Source organism: Protopterus annectens, chromosome 1.part0, assembly GCF_019279795.1.
Source record: "Protopterus annectens isolate FY-2018-M chromosome 1.part0, PAN1.0, whole genome shotgun sequence".
NCBI lineage: Eukaryota > Metazoa > Chordata > Ceratodontiformes > Protopteridae > Protopterus > Protopterus annectens.
Window position 1 is genome coordinate 843,951,966 of NC_056725.1, and position 21,096 is coordinate 843,973,061.

The following is a 21,096-nucleotide window of genomic DNA, read 5'->3' on the forward strand; positions in this document are numbered from 1 at the left end:
GTGGACTAGACTGTCTCTTGGTGACTATCCCCGAGGGAGGCAAACAGGTCGCAGCAAGGCTGACCCCAGCGGTTGAAGATTCTTGCCGCTATCATAGGATTGAGGGACCACAAGTGAGGTTGCAGAATCCACCTGCTCGATTTGTCCGCTATCATGTTGGAGCTCCCAGGAATGTGCTTTGCAATTAGAAAGCAGTTGGAAGCTATCGCCCATTGCCATATTCTCAAGGCCTCTCGGCATAATGGGTAAGATGTGGTGCCCCCTAGTTTAATGATGTACCAGACCACTGACATGTTTGTCTGATTGGATCGCAATAGTTCCTGATGGAAGGATGGAATGAAATGCTTGCAATGCTAGTAGCACTGCCCTCAGTTCCAGGTAACTGATATGCAAAAGGGCCTCTGTCTCCGACCAGGTGCCTCTTGGACTGAGTTTCCCTGACATAACCCCCCCATCAGGGAGGCGTCCATGGTCACCGTGGCTATCGGTTGATGGGGGTAGAAGAGGGTGAGACCATTGTCAGGGATTTCGAGATGCCCACCAGAGTAAATATTGCTTGTATCTCTGAGTTACACTTATCTGAAAAGACAAAGGATGCTGTAGAGGGTACCATTGAGTGAGAAGTAGCCACTGAAGGAGCCTCATGTGAAATCTGGCTAGAGGAACAATGATGATCGAGGCTGCCACTGACCCCAAGAGCTGGAGTATAGCTCGAGTAGGAGATTTGTGGTGACAGAGCAGCGGTTGAACCTGTTGCCTTATTCTTTGAAGCCTGTGGTCCGAAAGGGATGCTGTGCAATTTCTCTTGTCCAACAGTACCCCTATAAATTCCAAAGACTGAGCTGGGGTCATGTTGGATTTCAACCAGTTTATAGTAATTCCCAGGCTTTGATCTGTTAGGTGAGTGTAGTGCAGGGCTTCTTCCAGTAGATGCTTGGCGGGGGCGGTGAGGAGCCAGTTATCTAAATATGGAAATGCCTGGAATCCTTGAAGTCGCAAGTGAGAGATAACCACTGCCATGCATTTGGTGAACACTCTGGGGGCTGTAGAGTGACCGAAGGGCAGAGCTTGAAATTGGTAGTGACTGGCTCCTATGCAGAAGCGGAGGTATCTTCTTGAGCGTTTGTCAATTTTTATGTGGTAATATTCAATTGAAGATCTACACATCCAATCGTCTTCTTCCAGAAGAGGAAGGATAGACTGAACAGTCCGGAATTTCTCTGTTTTTACAAATTTATGCTGAGATCCAGAATTGGTCTCCAGTTCCCTGTCTCTTTTGGTATTAAAAAGAACTTTGAGTAAAAAACGGATCCTATCTGGTTTGGGGGACCATCTGGATAACTCTTTTTTTGTAGCAGATTTTGGATTTCATGTGTTGCTGCTTCCCTTTGACTGGGTGGAACATCGGGTAATACTTTGGATGAGACTGGACAAAGATGGAAGGGGATGCGATAGCCTCTGGATATTATCTGTTGTACCCAAGAGTCAGGGTTATATTTTGCCAGGCAGCAGGGTACAAAGAAAAATGACCCCCTACTGCTTCCAGAGGTGACAGTCGGGCAACGCTTCAAGAGCACTGATAGGGTTGGCCAGAGAAGGAATCTCTGGAACCCCGGTTTCGGACCTCCTCTGCCCCAAAAGGGGCATCTTCCATTGGAGTTTCCCCCTCTGCCTCTAGGGGAGAACTCGGCACGTGCATCCCAGAAGGAGCCCCATGATTTCCTATGCCACATCTTCCCGCTTCTCTGATTTCTAGAGTAGAATTGCTGAGGAGTGGAGTGTATGACACCAATGGCAGACAGGATCTTGCTATCTTGTTCGCAAGGGAGCCCGCAGGATTTTTCTCAGGGGGGTGCAAACCCAGAGCCCCGCCCACACAGACCCACCCCCACCATCCACGCAGCCCCCCACCCACCCACACAGCCATTCCAGTGTCCCATTACCTGGATATTTCTCCCCATTTGCCATAGACACTGTTCAAATCTCTCAGTGTGCATACTATTTTACTTCCACAATGATTACAGATATTTGGATTTCATTTACAACTTTTATTTCAAATTTTATAGCACAAACACTGATAGAAACACTGATAGACATTTACTAAACCTAAACAAAGCAATACTCTTACATTGAAAACAGACTTAGCATTAAAACTTCTCTAACTTTGAAACCCACATTCACTGAATTGAAACCCACATTCAAAGAAAATGCATCTGGCCAGTGGCAGGGTAAATTTACCTTTGGGCTGTTTTCAAATCATAGGCTCCTTGCACATATTTTGAGAACCATGCAAAAGTTCTTTGATTCATCTTCCTGACTGTATTAATTATACTATATAATAATTGAATTATATCCCTTGTATAATACAGCACCACTTGTTAGAGTATGTTTTAAATTTATAGTTCTGAACATTTTTCCTTTAAGCAATCAAACAAATCATGAACCAATAATGACAACCTGCCCAATTCAGAACATTTCAACCATAAAGGGTCACTCAAACGTCTGTCATACAATCCACCAATATCAATCAACATGCAGAATCTCTGCAGAAGTAAAAGTCATCTGAATAATTTCACATTATAGAAATCTGAAACCAATGAAGAGGTTGTTGCTAGAAAACACCTTTATATTTCAGTATTTCATTTACAAATTCAGTGCCTGTTGCCCTTGAAGAATAAATTGCCTATGTTACATTAAAATAAATGGTAAGCTGGTATATTGCAATAGGGAATGGGTGGCAAGGTGAAAAACAGGTTCATAGTTATTAGGTGTCTCATCCAAAGGAGGACATACTAAGGACTCCAGAACCATGCCCCCTTAAAATACAAATGTACATGCTGTAGGAATAGAACCTACAACTCTTTGTATCAAGATGCAAGTATGCTACCTGCTGTGCTAACACTGCCTTAAAATTCTATACCACAATAATGATACCATTTGCTAAACAAAACCGTAGCACATTTTAAGCAGACTTAGCATGAGCAGCAGTAACCTTTACTTCCCTTGACACTCACAATTCCTTGAAAATGCACTTGAAAATGAATTCCACCTGCTAGATCTAAACTAGGGCTTCTCTCTCTCTCTCTCTCTCTGTCTCTCTCTTTCTCACACAAACCTCAACTTCTTAGTGCAAGAAATCTGGACAAAGCCTAAAATAAACAGGGACAGATCATTCATTCAATTGTTTAGATTACCACCTTCCCTCCAGGATTAGAAAGCCAAATTTGATCAATCATTCTCACTCCCCCCAACCTCTGCCACAGGCTCCTCCAATGCCCGAATTACTTTTTGATCCCATGTCATCTGGGCTACAGTCAGGACTTTATTTCTCTGTGCTAAAGAGCAATAAAAACTGCTTTCTTGAGCTCTAAACTTTTTTATTTATTTGTCTGGTTAACTGGGCAAACCTGCTGGTCACAAATGCCTCTTTTTGCAGAAATTCCGGAAACACTGCCTAGTTAAATACTTTCTTTTATACTGCACAGTATGCAAGCAGAAACATGAGGGACTTACTATATGGACTAAAGCATGAAACTCATTGTCAGCTCATAACCTTAAACTTCTCTCTTATTTTTCCAGCAGAAATATATGCTTGAGGTACAGTTATAGTAGCTGTGTTCAGAACATGTAAAGTGCCATTTCATGTGCTCTCCATTGCAAATGCAAACAAACAAAAATGAAGCATGTTTGCTTATAACTACTGAACTACAGTAGCACTACCTCCCAAGGAAGGCATGCAGTATCTGCTTACTACATGTGGTTAAAGCAGTGGTGGTTGAGTGCCTTCAGTTCTAATATTTAATGTTGCAGTGAGTCTGACCCAGGTGAGTTCTTTTTGAGGGTTTTTGCAATTTTCTCCACTGTGGTATATCTGTGGAGATGGTATGTATAATTTAGTAGGATGTGAGATTGAGCCATCCACATGATGGATGTGCAGGGGGCTTGCCCCTTGCAAACAAAGATATATACTTTTTTTTAGTTTTTGGCTCAATACTTTCAATATTTGAATTTTAATAAACAGTGAACCAAAAAAGTGTGCTTTGATTACATACAGGTAAAACCAGTTATCTGTTTATCACAGGAGACACTGATCTACAGATGTTATAACTAGTAATAATTTTACTGCAGGGTCCCTGACTTAGTTGGAGCATCAGGAGAAACAGCATAAGGAGAAACACCAGCTGTACAACCTATATCCTTACACACCCTTACTTCACAATGTCTGTGCAGCAATCAAACACACACACACATCCTTACTTCATAAGTTCTGCAGACTGCAGCTAATCATAGTAAATTCCTTCCCAATTCCCTTATACACTTACTTCATAATGTCTGTGCAACAAATAATCCACTTGTAAATTCTCTGTGATTTCCAAATAATGCGGTCGGGTGGACAGGAAAAGAAGCAATTTCAAATTGCGCGGGCAGACAGGAAAAGAAGCAATTTCAAATAGCACGGGTGGACAGACAGGAAGAACAGGATGTTTGCATGCACAGATGTGATGTGACCGGAAGAACTGGACGTCTGGATGCACAGAAGTGATGCGACTACACCAGCAGGACCGTTCTTAAAGAACACAAAAAATGATGGGGCCAGACTAGCAGGACCGTTTTAAAGAAGAACACAAAAAATATAAATAAAAAAGAATGCAAAACACAATATATTTTTCTCCCGGTCAGCCCATTCCAGGGGGGTGCAAGTGCACCCCCTTGCACCTGCCTGTGGGCACCCTTGCTTGTTCGCACTTTGCCAGCATATCTTTCACTTTAGGGCCAAACAACAAAGTGGCCTTGATGGGGGTGTTCATGAAGGATGCCTTAAAGGAATCCACAAAGTCGCAAAGGCACATCCAGGCATGTCTTCTGGTGAGTATACCCGCGCCTGACTCTCTAGCTACCCTTTCCATTGTATGAGAAATAAAACGCAGGGAAGAGTTGGAAATGGACTCTAGGGTGGCTATCTGAGAAGCCACATTGTCACGGACCTCGTGAGAAACAGCTCCTGCCAAGGTTTCAGAGATCTGGTTGATAAGATCCCTATGAAGCCTGGTAAAGTGTGCAAATACTTCAAAGACCTTACGATGAAGGTCGATGAAGCAAACACACTCTTTCCTAGTCTATCGCCCAAGGACTCCTTGTTGGGTGGATGGACAGTTTGGCTCTCTTCTGCCAAATCCTTCTTAGTTGCAGCCACCACCACCACAGCATCTATTGGAAGACCTCATGACCAATGTGGGTGCTCAGCTGGGGGCAATAATGTTTTATCCGGTCTGCTTGGTATCACTTCCAGGGTGTCAGGAGCCTTCCATGTTCGCTGGACGATGAGCTGGATGAGCTCATCAACCGGCGGGTGACCTAAGAGGTAGGGGGCCAGGCACAAAACTCCTGTGGGAATATGGATTCCTCATAGAAAGGATTAGAGGAATTCCAGTCACCCCTCTGTCTATGGTTCTCGAGGATTTCACCAAAGGACACCTCATCAGAGGGTGACTGTGGGGAGCCTTACCCATCATCAAAATCCATATCTTCAGTCAACGACTCCTCAGTGGAGTCCATGTGCTTCCTCTTGCATGACGCTTTGCAAGGTACTTCCTCAGTGGGAGGTTCTGGGGAAGACTGCAAAAAGGTAGTCTTCTGAGGAAGAGAAACCTGAGGCCTTTGTGCCCGGTGGTTGTGGCTTGTGACAGTTGCGGCACAGAGGGTGGAGAGGACTCCGACATGTGGGTTTGCCAGCAGAGGCAACTGCCCTCTCCATGGCCTGGAAGCTGGTCCTCCCAAGGAGGGATGGGAGCCCAGAACAGAGTACGACAACCTCGGAACCAGGGTTATACCCCACCTCGATGAGCCCATCCCCAGACCAGGAGTCTCAAGAGGACCATGAACTGTGAGGGAGAGAGGATCCCTGGAGGGTGCCATAGAAAAAAATCGGTGTGGAACCAGGAATGTCCTCCCCTATGGCACAGCCACTGGCTGAGAAGAGCCCGATGCCCAGTGCATCGAGGGCCATAAGGATGACTCCAGTTCCGAAGTGAGAACCACTATTGGAGTAGGAGGAAGGGAAGCTGCTGTTAGAGTAACAGGATTCGAAACTTTGGTAGAAGTTGAAGGAGGAGTGTACATTGGAGTTTGAGGAGATATACATTCACCTGGAGGGAACGTGGACTTCGACGGGTGAGAGAGACCTCTGGCCACAAGCAACTGGTCAACATGCCGCAACACATCTTGCTCAGAAAGACTCTTGGTTGACCTCATGGAGAAAGCTGATGGCGATTCTGGTCTTTCTAGAAAAGGACTATATTGACTACCAGTAAATGGATCCAAGGAAGGAGAATACTTGGTCTTTGCTAATTCAAAGGTGCAGAGCCCAGAACCGAGACATCTGCACCGAAGAAAAAGGTGTGGAAGTAGGAGGAAGTCAGCACCATAGTAGTTGAAGGTGTCTTCACCATAAAGGCAAAAGTCTGCCCCGATGGGTACAGTGCCATTGAGGAAAATGTCTGCACTGATAATAAGGACAGTGCCACGAAGGACTGCAAAGAAGAACATGTCAGTGCCGAAAATTACTGCACCGTGGAATACAGAAAAGTCATACTCGGTACCGAAGAGGACTGTACCTGCATGGACGGTGCCTGTAAGGGTTGCGACAGAACTGCTGAAGCTATAGTTGTTTGCACCAGGAAATCCAGTGCCAGTGTCAATAAGGAAGACATGGCTGGAGCCAGAATCATTTGGGGCGGTGCCGAGCCTGGAGCTGACAGGGTCACAGGTGGCAGTGCCAAAGTAGTAATCAATTTCACCTTCTTATGAGTCGACTCCCCATGATCTCCAGAGGGAGAAGAAGGGATCGACCTCGATGATGATGAAGAAGAACACCTCTTACAGGGTTTAACAGGAAGGGGTGAAGCCTCCGACCCAGAAATAGCCTCAGAGAAAGGAGATTTGAAAAGACCTTTTAATATTAATTTATTCTTCCTCTCGTTAAGAGTCCTGGTTGAAAAATTCTTACAAATCCCACACGGGGGATCCACAGTAAGGTGGGAGACATTCATACAGTAGACACATAAGTCATGGTCATCAGAAAGCAGTAACTTATGGCCATAATCCTTACACTGCTTGAAACCAACGCTACTTTCTTATCCAACATAATGATGTGGAGAAGAAGAACAGTACCAAAAGGAAGAGGAAAAGCTACCCAAAAGGGTAAGAGAAAAGGAAGGATTACCAATGATGGTAATGAAGAATTACATCAAAGGTGAGAAAGGGTAATAAAGGGAAAAGACTAAAGGGAGAGAGTCTAAAGTATACGATAGGGGAGGAAAATAATAGTAGAAACTATATGAAAATATTTAAAGTAAAAAGAATGTATAAACCTTTCAAAAAATTAGACACTTAGCTGTGAGAGTGGCTTGACACAGCTGTACAGCAACGTGGCAAACGAGATCTGAGGTAACGGAGCAGAGCATTTTGGGTAGGACCTTGGCTCGCGAGTTTTGGGCTGACGCAAGCTTGATATTTGGCCGACTCGGTTCCAAGGACGGAACCGATAACCCATCAGTAAGGAATGAACGAAGATTAAACACATCAGATTAACAGATTTTGCATTAGCATGAATTTTCTGAAGGGTAAACGAAGATTAAATGCATCAGATTAACAGATTTTGCATTAACATGAATTTTCTGAAGGGTAAGAAGCCTGACTCTCACATGCCTGTCATTATTTTCCTTCAGTCTTCAATGATTTTGCATTGAATTGTCAGAAAACCACAATTTTATGTGAAACAGGTGAAAAATATGAGGCAAAAATGTGGACATTCTGCAAAAATCTGTACAATTGAGAGTTATGCTTGCCACTGAAAGCCCATGACTGCAATCTGATCCAGATGAGCTGCACAAGTATATACAAGGAGACACTTCTTAGCTACACGTTGCACTACCAGCAATTTTGAAATTACATTTTAAACATGACTCGCAGTCTACCATTTTATTTCTCATTAAAGTATCACCATTTTCTGAGGATATTTGCATGGCTATGACAGCTTATGTTAATGCTTGGTGGGTAGGGGGGCATAAAGAAGAACAAGACCATCACCATTACAAATCCAGTTCATGGAGTGGCTACTATGGTATCACTGATGGTCCATTCAGAAAAGTAAATGTCTAGTATTGTCTTATTGAGGTGCAGACCTAAGCTGTGCACATTACCAGGAGAAGGGAACAGTGCAGGCATTGATATGATAACCTGCAACACTGCAACCATGATGATTTCTGTCCAACATGAACAAAGGTTAGGCAGTAATAACTTCCTGAACAGTATTGTTAGTATCTCTGTATTTTTTCTTGTTTTATGTTTGGGGCTGTTCTTGCTATTGACTTGTATTTTTTCAAGGTCTATATAGCAAATATGCATGGGCTACTGTGTGGAGCTTTAATGTCAGGTAGAGTTAATGGCAGCACTTAATATGACATGCCAGCTACATTTATTGTGTGTTTCTGCAGGACCTGTTACAGGCTAGGGATATGCTGCACCATCTTTGGATGCCTACACATTACTTGACATGTCCTCAAGTGTAGCAGGGTTACATCTCTGTGTAGGTATGTTAACATATATATATATATATATATATATATATATATATATATATATATATATATATATATATATATACATATACATATGGCACACATCTGCTGTGGGTATAAGTATGGGACTGCAGCATGCATCGGCTCTTCTGGTGTCTTAAGTGATGTCAGTAACAGTGCTCTGATGTGAAATTTTCTCTTTCAGCATGAGCAGATTTCAAATATGAATCAAATCTCTCCTGTAGGAGACAGGAGAGAGTAGTGGCCAGCCAGGGTTAAATGCACTAATGCTTTTTAAATACATTCAATCCACTGTAATCATATACTTACTTATGGCAAGCATCCCATTGTCTCTCCTCACTGCAGGTCCAGGCCATGGATACATTCAGCAATCAATTCAACCAAAGCCAACCTGGTAAGGCTGTAGTTGAGAAGGATAATGAAGCTGGGAGTGTCTCAAAATGGTGTCCTGACTATTTACTGACAGGTGGCTTAGCTACAACTGTAGGAGGTAGTAGAGGCTGCAATGGAGAGAGCAGTGGAGAGATACATGTCCTAGAGTGACAGCCTCATGGAGCAGATTGCTGATCCTATCACTCATCTGTCCCTGACCATCTGGACAATGGAGGAGGGTATAGTCCATGCCACCAGTCAGTTTGCTCCACCATTTGGTGATCACATTAATATCCTTCTAGGTCAATGCTGTGGCCATCATGCTGCTGCTTGCACCCCTACCATATGCAGCATAGTGTGACCCTCTCCTTATGTCATTCCCCATCTCCTTTGTGCTGTCAACCCTTCTCATTATCATTTACATGCCCTCTGCCTCTATCAGTCCTATGCCTCATTACTTAATGTGTGTGCATTCATTCTTGTTTGTATATGCTGTCATCTGTCCATCAGTCTGCCCCAAACAATAGCCCTACCACCATTCTACACTTCCTTTCCTTTCATCCTTCCCCTTCTTCTCTTCCCTGCACATAACGCAAAAACGTGTCCATAAATCCCTCAATTAAAAAATGCTGCTCTGCCCTCTTTAGTCTTGCACACTCCTATACATTGTCCTTCAGTGTGCCCCTATGTTTCTACCTTCCCCATTTTCCTACACACCCCTTTCCTCCCCTTTTATGCATGTGACAATTGTCTATGCACATGGATGGCATAGCAGAGCAGTTACAAATACCATGTTGTTATATTTCTTTATGCTCCTGTTGGAGGCATCCTGCCAAGGGCTGCATTAGCATCAGCTGCTTAGCCTCTCCAAGTTCTGCTTTATTCTGAGATGCAGTGAGTTCCAACCTTTTCAATTCTCACAAAGTAGACTATGGCTGCTCTACGGACTCCATCTTACACTTCTATGCACAAATTTTACAGCACAGAAATGCTCACTTCTCCATTTACTAAGCTACTCACTTACTGATCCTGGAGCACACAGAAGTGCTGCCTGTGTCACTGTAAGTATATCATTACTTTACACTGTGCCACCAAGCTGTGCAATCCTTGCCCAGAAGTACACAGTATTGCTGACTCCCAGTCATGTATTCTCCCCTCTCATGCTTTATTTTATTCTATTTTTTTGGTGGGGTAGCTCTCAGACAAAATTAGAAGTGGTGACCTCAATGAGAATCTGCTATAAGAAAAAGCAAAATGGCAAAGCAGGCTTAATGCCAAAATCTACACAAGAATAACTGATCAATTTTCCTAAATGCCCTTACTAAAACAAGAGCTATGGCTTTCTAATTAAATGTTACAGCAGATAGTTTACCAGCTTATTAGACAGGATGTCTTAGTGCCAGGCTTATGTCATGTTCTTATGTTCTTTGAGTTTATTTTAATTAGTCTGTATCTCAATTAATCACTTGTTGGAATCAAAGAATATAATATGTATGTTGGACAACAGTATATCAAAGAATATTTAATTGCAAAAAAATAGCAAAATTTGCCTTTGGACATGTAGGAACCCAAGTATAAAGTGCAAAAAAATTGTAATTTTGGCAAACATTAGCCAGTGATGAATTATTTGGTGTTGCCACAATCTAATGAAGCCTGGCAAAGTGGCAAAACACTGATGAAAGCCACTGGGAAATTCTAAAATACATGGGTCAGGACAATATGTCTGACAGGAAATTTAGAACACTTGTGCTGTTTATGTGTCATCCTCTAGTGAAAGCATACCTGGATACCAGCAACCTAATATACATTACTTATCTTTGGAAGGGCACAAGACACTACTAGATCCAATATAATCCAGAGGAGGATGCTGAGTCTAAATTGAAACAGCAAAAAACATAAGTGTGAGAATGAATTTCTTTAGTAGACTTTTTTCAGGCATTGCAACTGACAAAATGGATTTCTGTATTTCAGGCCAGAAGCATGTTTGTATTCTGAAAGGCATGGATGCAACAACTGTATATTGTCACTTTGAATAAACTGACTGTACTGCTTTGTTATAAAACAAAGGAATATTAAGGAACATTGTTTGTCTAATAGAAGCAGTTAGATACTGTGTCTTTATTTTGTTACAAAAATCTATAATAAGTACAGCATTGTTTGTGTACTGTATGGATAAAGTCATGAGAACCAGGACAGTAATGAGAAAATGTTAAGATGTAATGAGTGTCGGCAGTCTCTTGATGATGATTGCATACTTCTACTGTCAGGTAAGGTTATAAATAAAGATTGGAAATAATTTTATTTCCCAGAATTAGTCTAATCTTTGTTTTACGTAATGAAAGCCTGTAGCTACCTGCCATGTAGTTCAGATTATGTAAGACTACATTCGATTTCTGTTAGCCCTTGCTTTATGCTGCAGATCTATTCTGAAAACTAAATATCTTGCATTTTGTGTGTCTGTGGATTTACTGAAGGTCGACAGTAATTAGGAACTTAACAGAAGACATCTAAAATAGTATGGGTTCTGCAACAAAAGCCTCTAGTCCTACAGAAAAGTAGAAGTCAGCTATGAGAAGCATATCCAGATCTCAAGCAAAGATTTAGAAATAAATTATTCCTGGATTAAAACAGATTCAGATGTTTAAAAGTTTAGGTTAGCAACCTGGTCAAAACTCATCACAAATAAGGCAGCAGACAGTGATAGCAACAGCTCTAGCTAAAGGGCTGGCTCAACGACAGAGGTAAGGCATTGGTCTATAGAGCTGATAACTTTGGTGCCACATCAAACTACAGCCTACTGAGTGATGGCATCAATAGTTTCAGACCTCCTGTAAACACTGACAGCAATGACTCCTATACTGAGGTGTACAGAAATGTCCTGTATAAACACCTATATACATGTATAGACTCAGCCATACCGGAACAGATCAAATCAAGATCCTCACAAAAAAATAAGGCACCCCAGTGGGCATCCAGCATATATTACTATACAATAAGAGAAAGAAACTGCTGTCAAAAAAACAAGAGGGAGCAGTTCCAGCAAAGGAAGAACTCCCCTCTAAAGCTAATTAAGAGACTAAATTAGCATCTCTAGCTAAGGTAAATCACAAAGCGTTCTTTAGCTACATCTGAAATGTAAAATGGAAGGTCCAGTTTTGTGCTGAACTAGTTGTGGATGGTACCACTTAGACTGAACCTGAGGACATCGCCAACATGCTAGCGGACAGATTTGGTAAAAACGTCCCCCCTTCTGTCCCCACTAATCATACCCCATAAAGTACTTGTCAACAGTCCTCTGCCTTAGTATCTCCAGAAAGCAGGCCAAAAACACAGCATCTACGGGACCAGCCAACATCCCAGGGTGCCTATTAAATGGTCTAAAACAAGGGTTAGTGAAACCGCTGTGTATACTCTTCAGTCTCAGTCTAAGCACTGGTTTGTCCCAGCTGACTGGAGAACTGCAACCCTAATCCCCTTGTACAAAGCAGGTCCCTCAACCAACCCTGGGAACGATAGATCCATAAGCCTAACCAGCCTGATCTGCAAGCCCATGGAGAGAATCATCAGATCTCATCACCAAGGATATAGGTGACCTTCAAATTCTTGACCTGACCCTGCTTGGTTTTAATGGCAGATCTTGCCTGCTAAACCAGGTGGACTTCTTTGAGAATATACCCCAAAAGGCCCTGAATGAAGGCAAAACATTTTACACTGCCTATCTTGCCTAGCCAAGGCATTTGACACAATCTTTCACTCAGGCATCAGTGAGAAACTCACCCAGCTGGGGATTAACCCTTACATCACTAGATGGGTTGTCAACTGGCTCACAAACAGAACACACACAGTCAAAATTGGAGATGCCAACTCTACTAGCAGACCTATTACCAGTGGTATTCCACAGGGATCTGTGCTAGGCCCACTACTGTTTGGTATCTATTTTTCAGAAGTCCAGGTGAAAATAGATGACCTATGGCTTACCAAGTTTGCTGATGACTACAAACTGGGTGCAATCTAATCCCCCAAAGATGTCAACATACTACAAAATGAGCTTACACAGACAAATGATTGGTGTCAAAGCCAATGACAAATTAAATGCAAAAAAAATGCATTATCATACCCTTTGGCAATGGAGAAACCCCCTCTTATTACAACATTATTAATGTCCCCCTATGTTCAAATCCAGTGGCGAGAGATTTAGGAACGCAAGTTGATAGCAGCCTTAATTTTGATAATCAGGTGACCACAGTAGTAAGGAAGGCCTTCTACTTTGCACACCTCATAAGCAAAGTTATAGCATCCAAAGCTAAAGAGGTTATAACTCCTCTGTACTCAGCTGTCATCAGACCAATAATAGAGTACAATGCTCCCTTCTGTATGTACCTCACCAGACATCTGCAGCAAATGGAGAGACCTCAGAGGTTTCTCACCAAGAAAATTCAGGACCTACAACACAAGACCTACATGGACAAACTGAAGGCCCTGTCACTTTACTCAGTACCATGCAGACTGCTTACAGGCAACTTGTGCCTGGCTTACAAAGCAGTCTCAGACCCTACCTTGATGAAGCTGCTGCACATCCACAAATCCAATGGGACAAGATTCACTCACTCTAGGGATCTTAACCTAGCCTGCGATATTAACAGGGCATGCTGGAGAGACAGAGCTCCTCAATAACCCTGTTTAAGTGTAACCTGGACAACTGGATGGGAAACCGTAAACTTACACCAGGAGTTTCACTTATGTCCCTCTTAGACACGGACAGCTGGTGCTGATCTTAGAGTCATGCGCAAACATAGACTACCTGTCTTGGTCCATAAGGGAACAAGGTATAGTATGGCTAGGCTTGTAAAGGCTTTATGGCCAACAGCCTAGTAACCTCCTATGATCTTATGAAACCTAGATGAACAGCCAGGCAAGAAAGGAGGACCTGAATAGCTTAACAGATAATACACTTCCCTGAGGGAAAAGGAAGAACTCAAGCCACTGTCATCTTTCTGCACAGTACAGCATGATGGAGACACAGTGGAACATAAGAAGTGCAGAACTGACATTGGTGGTATAGTTAAACCTCACAAAAGGGAATAAAACCTGGATGGACTATGCATGGCCAGACATCACTCCAGTCCTGTACCCTAGCTTAACAATGCTGTGCACCTTTCCCTGCACCAGCAACCACTAAGTGCTAACAGGTGCTGCCCTAGTACAGGAACAAGGATTTCTGTTAATTTGGGGAGAGTAGCACATATGCTATAAAACACTGTATTTAAGTGAGAAAAGGATGTATCATCTGCAAGAAGTGTGCATGCCAGTAGAAGAGTTGGCTAAACGGAGAAGTGTGGGGGGGAGACAAAGTTAAGAAATAATGGAGTAGCTATAAGAGAACCTCAAAAGAAGTGAACAAGGATGTAAAACCAACGTAACAGTGTGATAATACAGAGGGTTATGATAGCGGCTCTGACTGTAATGTGTATAATGTGTGCAAGAGGCATGGATGCTAAGAAATTAGCCTAGAGAATGACATTTTCTTATCCTCTTATGTACTATTTGGACATAAATCTCTGGAGAAGACAGAAACAGAGACAATAAAGTACTTGGAAACATAAACTAACACAATTGTAAACTAGTCTTACAATAAATGTGACCTGCATTAGTTCATTAAAAATATATTGTGACAAAAAACATTAAAATGAATGCAGGAGTTTAGAACATGTACAGCGCAAAGAAAAAATGCCCTGCCCTGCACATTCATCTTAATGTCAATAACTGCAATAGAGGCATAATACCAAGGATTTCAAACACTGTCAGTTTTACAGCATCATATGAAACAAAGTAGATGGCTTTCAAATATTTACCTGAAGTCCTGGTTGTTCCCAGAAGAGAGGCACAGAACCCCTGATTTGGACAAAAGAAGACACTGCATCTTCCAAATAAATAACCTGCAATGATAAACACAGAAAAGTCATATACTTGGGAGGGCACACTAGATACTTCAGAAAACATCTATTTCAATTTCTAAAACCATATTTATCTTCTAAAAATAAGCAGTTTTGCTAACCAAATAAAAACTTAAAAGAAATCGTGATAATTTTCCAGAACAGATGCTCACAATCACAACCTCAAATCAATCGATCAACCAATCAATAAATAAATAAAACTGAGTACTACATGCTGATTTCTTCAACAATGGGAGGGCAGCTCAGTAATACAGTCTCTGCCTTACAGGTCCAGGACTTAGTCCTAACATCTAGCCACTGGGTGGAGTCTGCATGTCTTTTCCATATCTGTACTGATTTTCTCTACAATAGTCCAGTATCTTCCAACCTCTCAAAACATACTGACTGAATGGCTACATTATAAACACACACACACGCACACGCACACGCACACGCGCACACGCACACACACACACACACACACACACACACACACACACACACGCACACACACACGCACACACACACACACACACACACACACACACACACACAGTACACACAATGTTGTTACTTTTTGGGGAGATCTAGACCATGTGAAAGCACAGGGCATTTACACTAACAAAGCTGGATGATCATTGATGTGGCATGGAGGAGGACAATGTAGTGTACATGTCCGTGAGCACCAGTGTGAATCATCTTCACAATCAGACAAGAGAAGTAAGAGTAAAAAAATATTTTTTTTTGTTTTGTTTTGTTTTTTTTTTTGCAGGAGGGCAGTGTGAAATTTTTGTGGAAGCAACTGATTATTAAATACACAGGCAAAAAGAGCATGTGTTGGGGGGCAACAAAGCACACTAGTTAGACAACATACAATTTTCTGGCATTAATTCCTTTCCTTCAGTATTTTTCATTTTAGGTAATTTAAAACAAAGCTAGTCACTCTAGATGAAACCCTAGCTGTTTTAAACCAGTCCCGCTGTTTTTCTTCATTTATGAAATATGGTTCAGCTCTTAATGGGCTCTAAGAGTCAAGCCATATTCTTGAATCTGCACTAGCTTAGCTCTTCAAAAATCTCAAACTTTTCCATTTTTACACCATATTATGGCAAAGACAGTATTGGTGCTATGTGAGATTCCACCTGCAGGTTCTTGGAAACGTCTCTGTGTAGGGTTAGGGTTGTATAATTGTGGCAGCAAGTTCACCCACAACACAGGTAACACAATTACTGGCAGGGATTTTCTTCCATGACAAGGATTTTTTTTTTTACTTAAGCAGTTGTGTTGCTGCTCAGATATGTATACTGAGAAACATATCAGCAGGGAAAGGGAATCACCACAGTCAGCTGCACTAAACCAACTACATAGTTCTGGTTCCGTACGTTATGTTGTTGGGAACAGACCATAAACAGATGGAGCAGTGCCTCTCAATCATGCACTGCCCTGGGATGTAGCTACATGAGTGCTCCATGCATGGAGCACTTAAGCTAAATACTGTGGTAAGACCAAGTTTGTTTGTCTTTTTGGCTTTTCCTGGTTAGGGGTCACCACAGCGGAACTCCGGTCCGCTAATGATTGGCAGTCGATTTTTATGGTGCCGAGTTGCCAGCCTAACGCCCAACCTTCAACAAAGGTATGCCCATTCACGCATGTTTTTCAGAGGCCACTCGACCGTGGGGAGGACATGCAGACTCCAGACAGAAGGCACGCCAGCAGAGAATCGAACAGGAGAACCTCTTGCTGTGAGGCAACAATGCTACCGCTGTACCACCGTGGCTTCCCACTGTGGTAAGACCAAGTACTGGGTCTTAATCCATTGTGCATTATCCTATGAATCACAGACAGCTTTAGTACTCCATTCTAGTGCATGCCAGTCCTACTTTATGGAGGTACAACATTCACAAATTCTGTCCCTGTCTTTTAGAATTGGTGTTTAACCATTACGTCTTTAAAAAAGTCAGAATTGCTTGCTAACGGGAATGCGATAGTAGGCATCTTTTAAGTTTAGCTTCACCATGAAAGCTAGTAAAGGGAGAAGGATTAAGAGAGTCAAATGAAAATTTTGAACTTTGGGACCCTGACAAAAAGATTGAGAAAGGAGAAGTCTAAAACAGCCCTCCAAATCCCTTCTTTCTTTGGCACCAGAATAATCCATGAAAAAAAAAAACATTGGCAGGGAGACACTGGTTCTATTACTTCCTGACATAATATTTGTTTCAGGGATAATTGGTTTACTGTGTAAGAAGAGTTTGTCTAGAAAGGAAGAAGGTACTCCCATTACCAAGTGTACTAGTGTTGAACAACGGAAAATCCATTTGTCTGAAACAATCTGGTGCCACAGAGAAAGCTGCACAACCACAGAAAATGAAACATTGCTAGTGGGAAAAGGACTTGAAGAGGCTTATAGTCATTCTGACTTTTTGGAGTGCCCTTGATTCTGAGTCTTTCCTTTTCTTTTTGGAGCCTCCTTACCATTGCTTATTAAAATCCTGTTTGGGGTCACCTTGCTGCTTGCTTGAATTGTTTTCTGAAATAAAAAGGCACCAAGGAAGAAAGAAAGTTTTTATTTGCCTTACAAAAGTAAGGTCAAAAGATCTGGGTCACAGCTTGAATCACCTTTCCACTCTCATTAAACTTCTCATAACTGACCAAAAAGCAGCAGCCTTGTAGGTAGTATCAGCAGCATTATAACATCACTTTAAATCATTTTTAATTATTTGAAACACAGACAACAATTCAATGAATTTTTCACTTCAGAAGAGAGAAGGTTAACAGTTAACTTGTCATGTTTTCAAAAACTTTTAACATATGAATTCTTAAGCATACCTAATGGAAAATTCCTGCTTCTATGCAAGAAGCAGGAATAGTGTTAATCCAAAAACGAAAACAAGAATGGCACTTTACCCATCTATTACAGGCTCATTTGAATCTTAAATCTAGACTACTGCATACAGCGCCAGGCTTAGCAATTGTGGGGTCCAATGTGGACCATTTTGGTGGAGCCCTTTTCTGGTCTCCAGTCTACCTCCCCATCGCTCCATCTACTTGCTGGTTTCTTAAACTTAAAACTATTTCACATTAGGTATCAGGAATGTATGCTATTACCGTACATTAAAAGAAAACATATGACTACTTATTAAGTTTATTTTGTCATAGACATGTTAAGATCTGTGTCAACATGGTTGCACAGTGACTTGCCAGTGAACATGTTCCCAAACTCTGTAGTACTGCTTGGATCTCCTGCACTTAGGTAAGAGATAGCTGCACTTTCCCATTGTTCCCCCATGCCCAGTTTTTTAATTTTATTGTATTTTATTTTTCCTGTTCCCCATCTCTCTTTCCTGTCTTCCTGTCATTCATCTCTTGCATTGCTCTCCTTCACATTCCATGGCTAACAATTTTACATAATGGATATTGCACATTATTTTCGCCATAGAAAACTTTTACTGCATTATGTTAAGAGAGTGTGCCGTATCTTCTTACCCATTTTACTACCTATTTTGACTAAATTACTGTATCACATATACTTATAACTGTTTTCATTTATGCTACATGCTATCCTGGCTTATACTTCTCTGTATGCATGTTCCTGCATTACCAGTGTTTCAACAATACTGATCAAAATTTACTGCTTTTTTCTATTCTTTTTTGTTTTCCACAGTGTTACTGTTTTAACACTTTCAGCAAAGTGAATAATTTTCTATCCACCTGTGCCTCCCACCATTCAGCACATACACCATGTTTCACTTCTCTGGGACAAATTTGCCCCTATATGTGACTTAAAAAAACAAGCATTTTTCTACCATAGTGTTGAACTGGTAACACTCTATTGCAAATCTTAGTGATCATGTTACCTCTTACAACATCTGCATTTTTATGTTTACTGGTGTTTATTTTCATGCTGTCTGAGACTAATTATTCTAGAATTATTTCTTCTAACTTTATTCATTAACAACCATTTGTACACTCAGTATAAGCAAGAGAAACAAAATAAAACAATCAGGCTTCAAAATAAGCCTGGTGTTATCTGCTGGTACAGTGACTGGAGAGGTACCTACAACCAGATGGTCAATTCAATCAGTTTTGGGTTCAAAACCTTGCTCAGCACTCAGTAACAGCAAATGACTACTATGGGAGTGCAAGCAGCTAAAACTGTGAGCCATATAAGTCCAGTATTATTAATAACTGCAGCTTCCTACCTCTTGTAGGAAGCTGGAGTTACTAATAATACTGGACTTGTAACCACTAAGGGAGCAAGATCACTGTAGGAAAATGACTTGCACTTTGCTGTAGTCTTTCTTAAACAAACCTCTGTGTCATGTTAGGCATAATGACCCTGTCATAGCCTACTACAGGGCCCCTTGAATGCGCAGGGCCCTATTGAGCCAAACTGATCCAACCGGCCTAGGGCCAGCCCTGACAGTATAATTACTATGGCCATTCATCAGAAAATACCTGAACAATTAAATAAAATTCTAAGATGATCTCAGGCTGGCTTTTGTCCAGGCCAAATAATGCAAAAGGCTAATAAATCGTCACAAGCTGTGTTGTATATAACAAACTTTTAAAATGGACCTTTTAAAACTTGATGCCTCTGAAGGTTTTGATATTTTAAATAGAAATGGAGGATTTTGAGATTATCTATTACCACATATTTTGACAATAATTCAAAAATGCACTTTAAAACCTATGCAAAACTTAACATAGATAATGTATTATTGAGGAAACTTCAATTATCTACAGAGGTCCATCAGAGCTGCCCTTTATATTCTTCCTGTTTGTCCACTGCTAGATAAAATAAATAAAATTGTTACTGGAGTTCCTATTATGAATAGTTATATTACAATCTAGCTTAAACATTTGACTTTGTAGTTGTTACTGCAGATAATGAAAATGATATAATAATATTGTACGTTATTTTTTAAATATACATAATGTTTTAGGCTATACACATGAAAGGATGAGACTTAATGATTTTGATATTACTAATGCTTCTCAGACATACATTATTATACCCAGCTTTGTTTTTCTTGGAGTAAATTTTGTTTCCAAGTATAATCAATTAATAGCTACAACATATGACATCATCTATACCACATTAAAAGATAGCCTAAATTCAATAAAAGCTAAAGGTTCTTTCTGTGGTTGCTTTGAATGTTATTAAAATGGTGATTCTTCCCTTGTTATTATTTCTTTTATTGAATGTGTGAAACCCACCTTTTATTGCTTGGTCTTTTGGCTTTTCCTGGTTAGGGGTCGCCACAGCAGAACTCCGGTCCGCTAATGATTGGCATTGAGTTTTTACGGTGTCGAGTTTCCAACCCAGAGGCCAACCTTCAAGGAAGGCACACCCACACAAGCGCGCTCCTACCTGCATGTCTTTAAATTCACTCAACCGAGGGGAGGACATGCAGACTCCATACTGAAAGCACTCTAGCCAAGAAGTGAATCAGAAAACCTCTTGCTGTAAGGTGATAATGGTAACCGCTGCACCACCACGGCCTCCCCTTTTACTGCTTGGTATAAAAGCAAAAAAGTCTGTTTTGCATTTTTTTGTTGGTGGGAAGGTTCCCCTAAAATAACTTAGTCAATACTGTTTGCCTCAACAGAAAAGGGAAGATTAGGTTTTCAGAATATTTTGCATTATGTTATAGCATATGTTTTTAATAGTATAATCAATATTCAATATAAAGATGTTTTTTATCTAGGAGTATTACATTTCTAACCACAACTCAATAGTTGTATGCTATGGCTTATTTACAATCTAGACGAATCTTAATTGATTTGCTCAAAACTTTCTTTCATTTTCTTCAAAAAATTGCTCTATGACTCACAGGTTTATATTACTATAGAAATCACAAAAATGGCTGATTTATATTACTGTGGAAATCACAAAAAATTACTTGTTTTACCTTTTCAGTTCTGTGGTACTATCAAAAATATATCAGAGTAACTTGGGAAGTACATGAAGAAGACTATATTGAAAAATGAGATAATAAGTCCCTTGTATAATAAGTTTCTTACTTATTTTCAGGGTAAGAAGGAAGAAGAATAAATTTGTCATGTGAAATGTTAAAAACAAATTTCTGTGGTACACAAGCTACTGGAAAATGAGAATGAAAATAAGGTTTTACTTGGCGAATTGAACAGGAATCAGTTTCTATGTTCAGTTATGAAAAATGTATTTTACA

The 21,096-nt window shown here is 41.0% G+C and overlaps 1 protein-coding gene across 1 annotated transcript in view; it reads right to left on the reverse strand.

Annotated features, from left to right (window-relative positions):
• SYNJ2 (synaptojanin 2) overlaps positions 1-21,096 on the reverse strand; it is a 1,514,156-nt gene that overhangs the window by 848,741 nt on the left and 644,319 nt on the right. Inside the window, exon 6 of the mRNA XM_044063657.1 lies at positions 14,825-14,908. Within this exon, the coding sequence (XP_043919592.1) occupies positions 14,825-14,908 (84 nt within the window). The remainder of the gene's footprint in view (positions 1-14,824; positions 14,909-21,096) is intronic.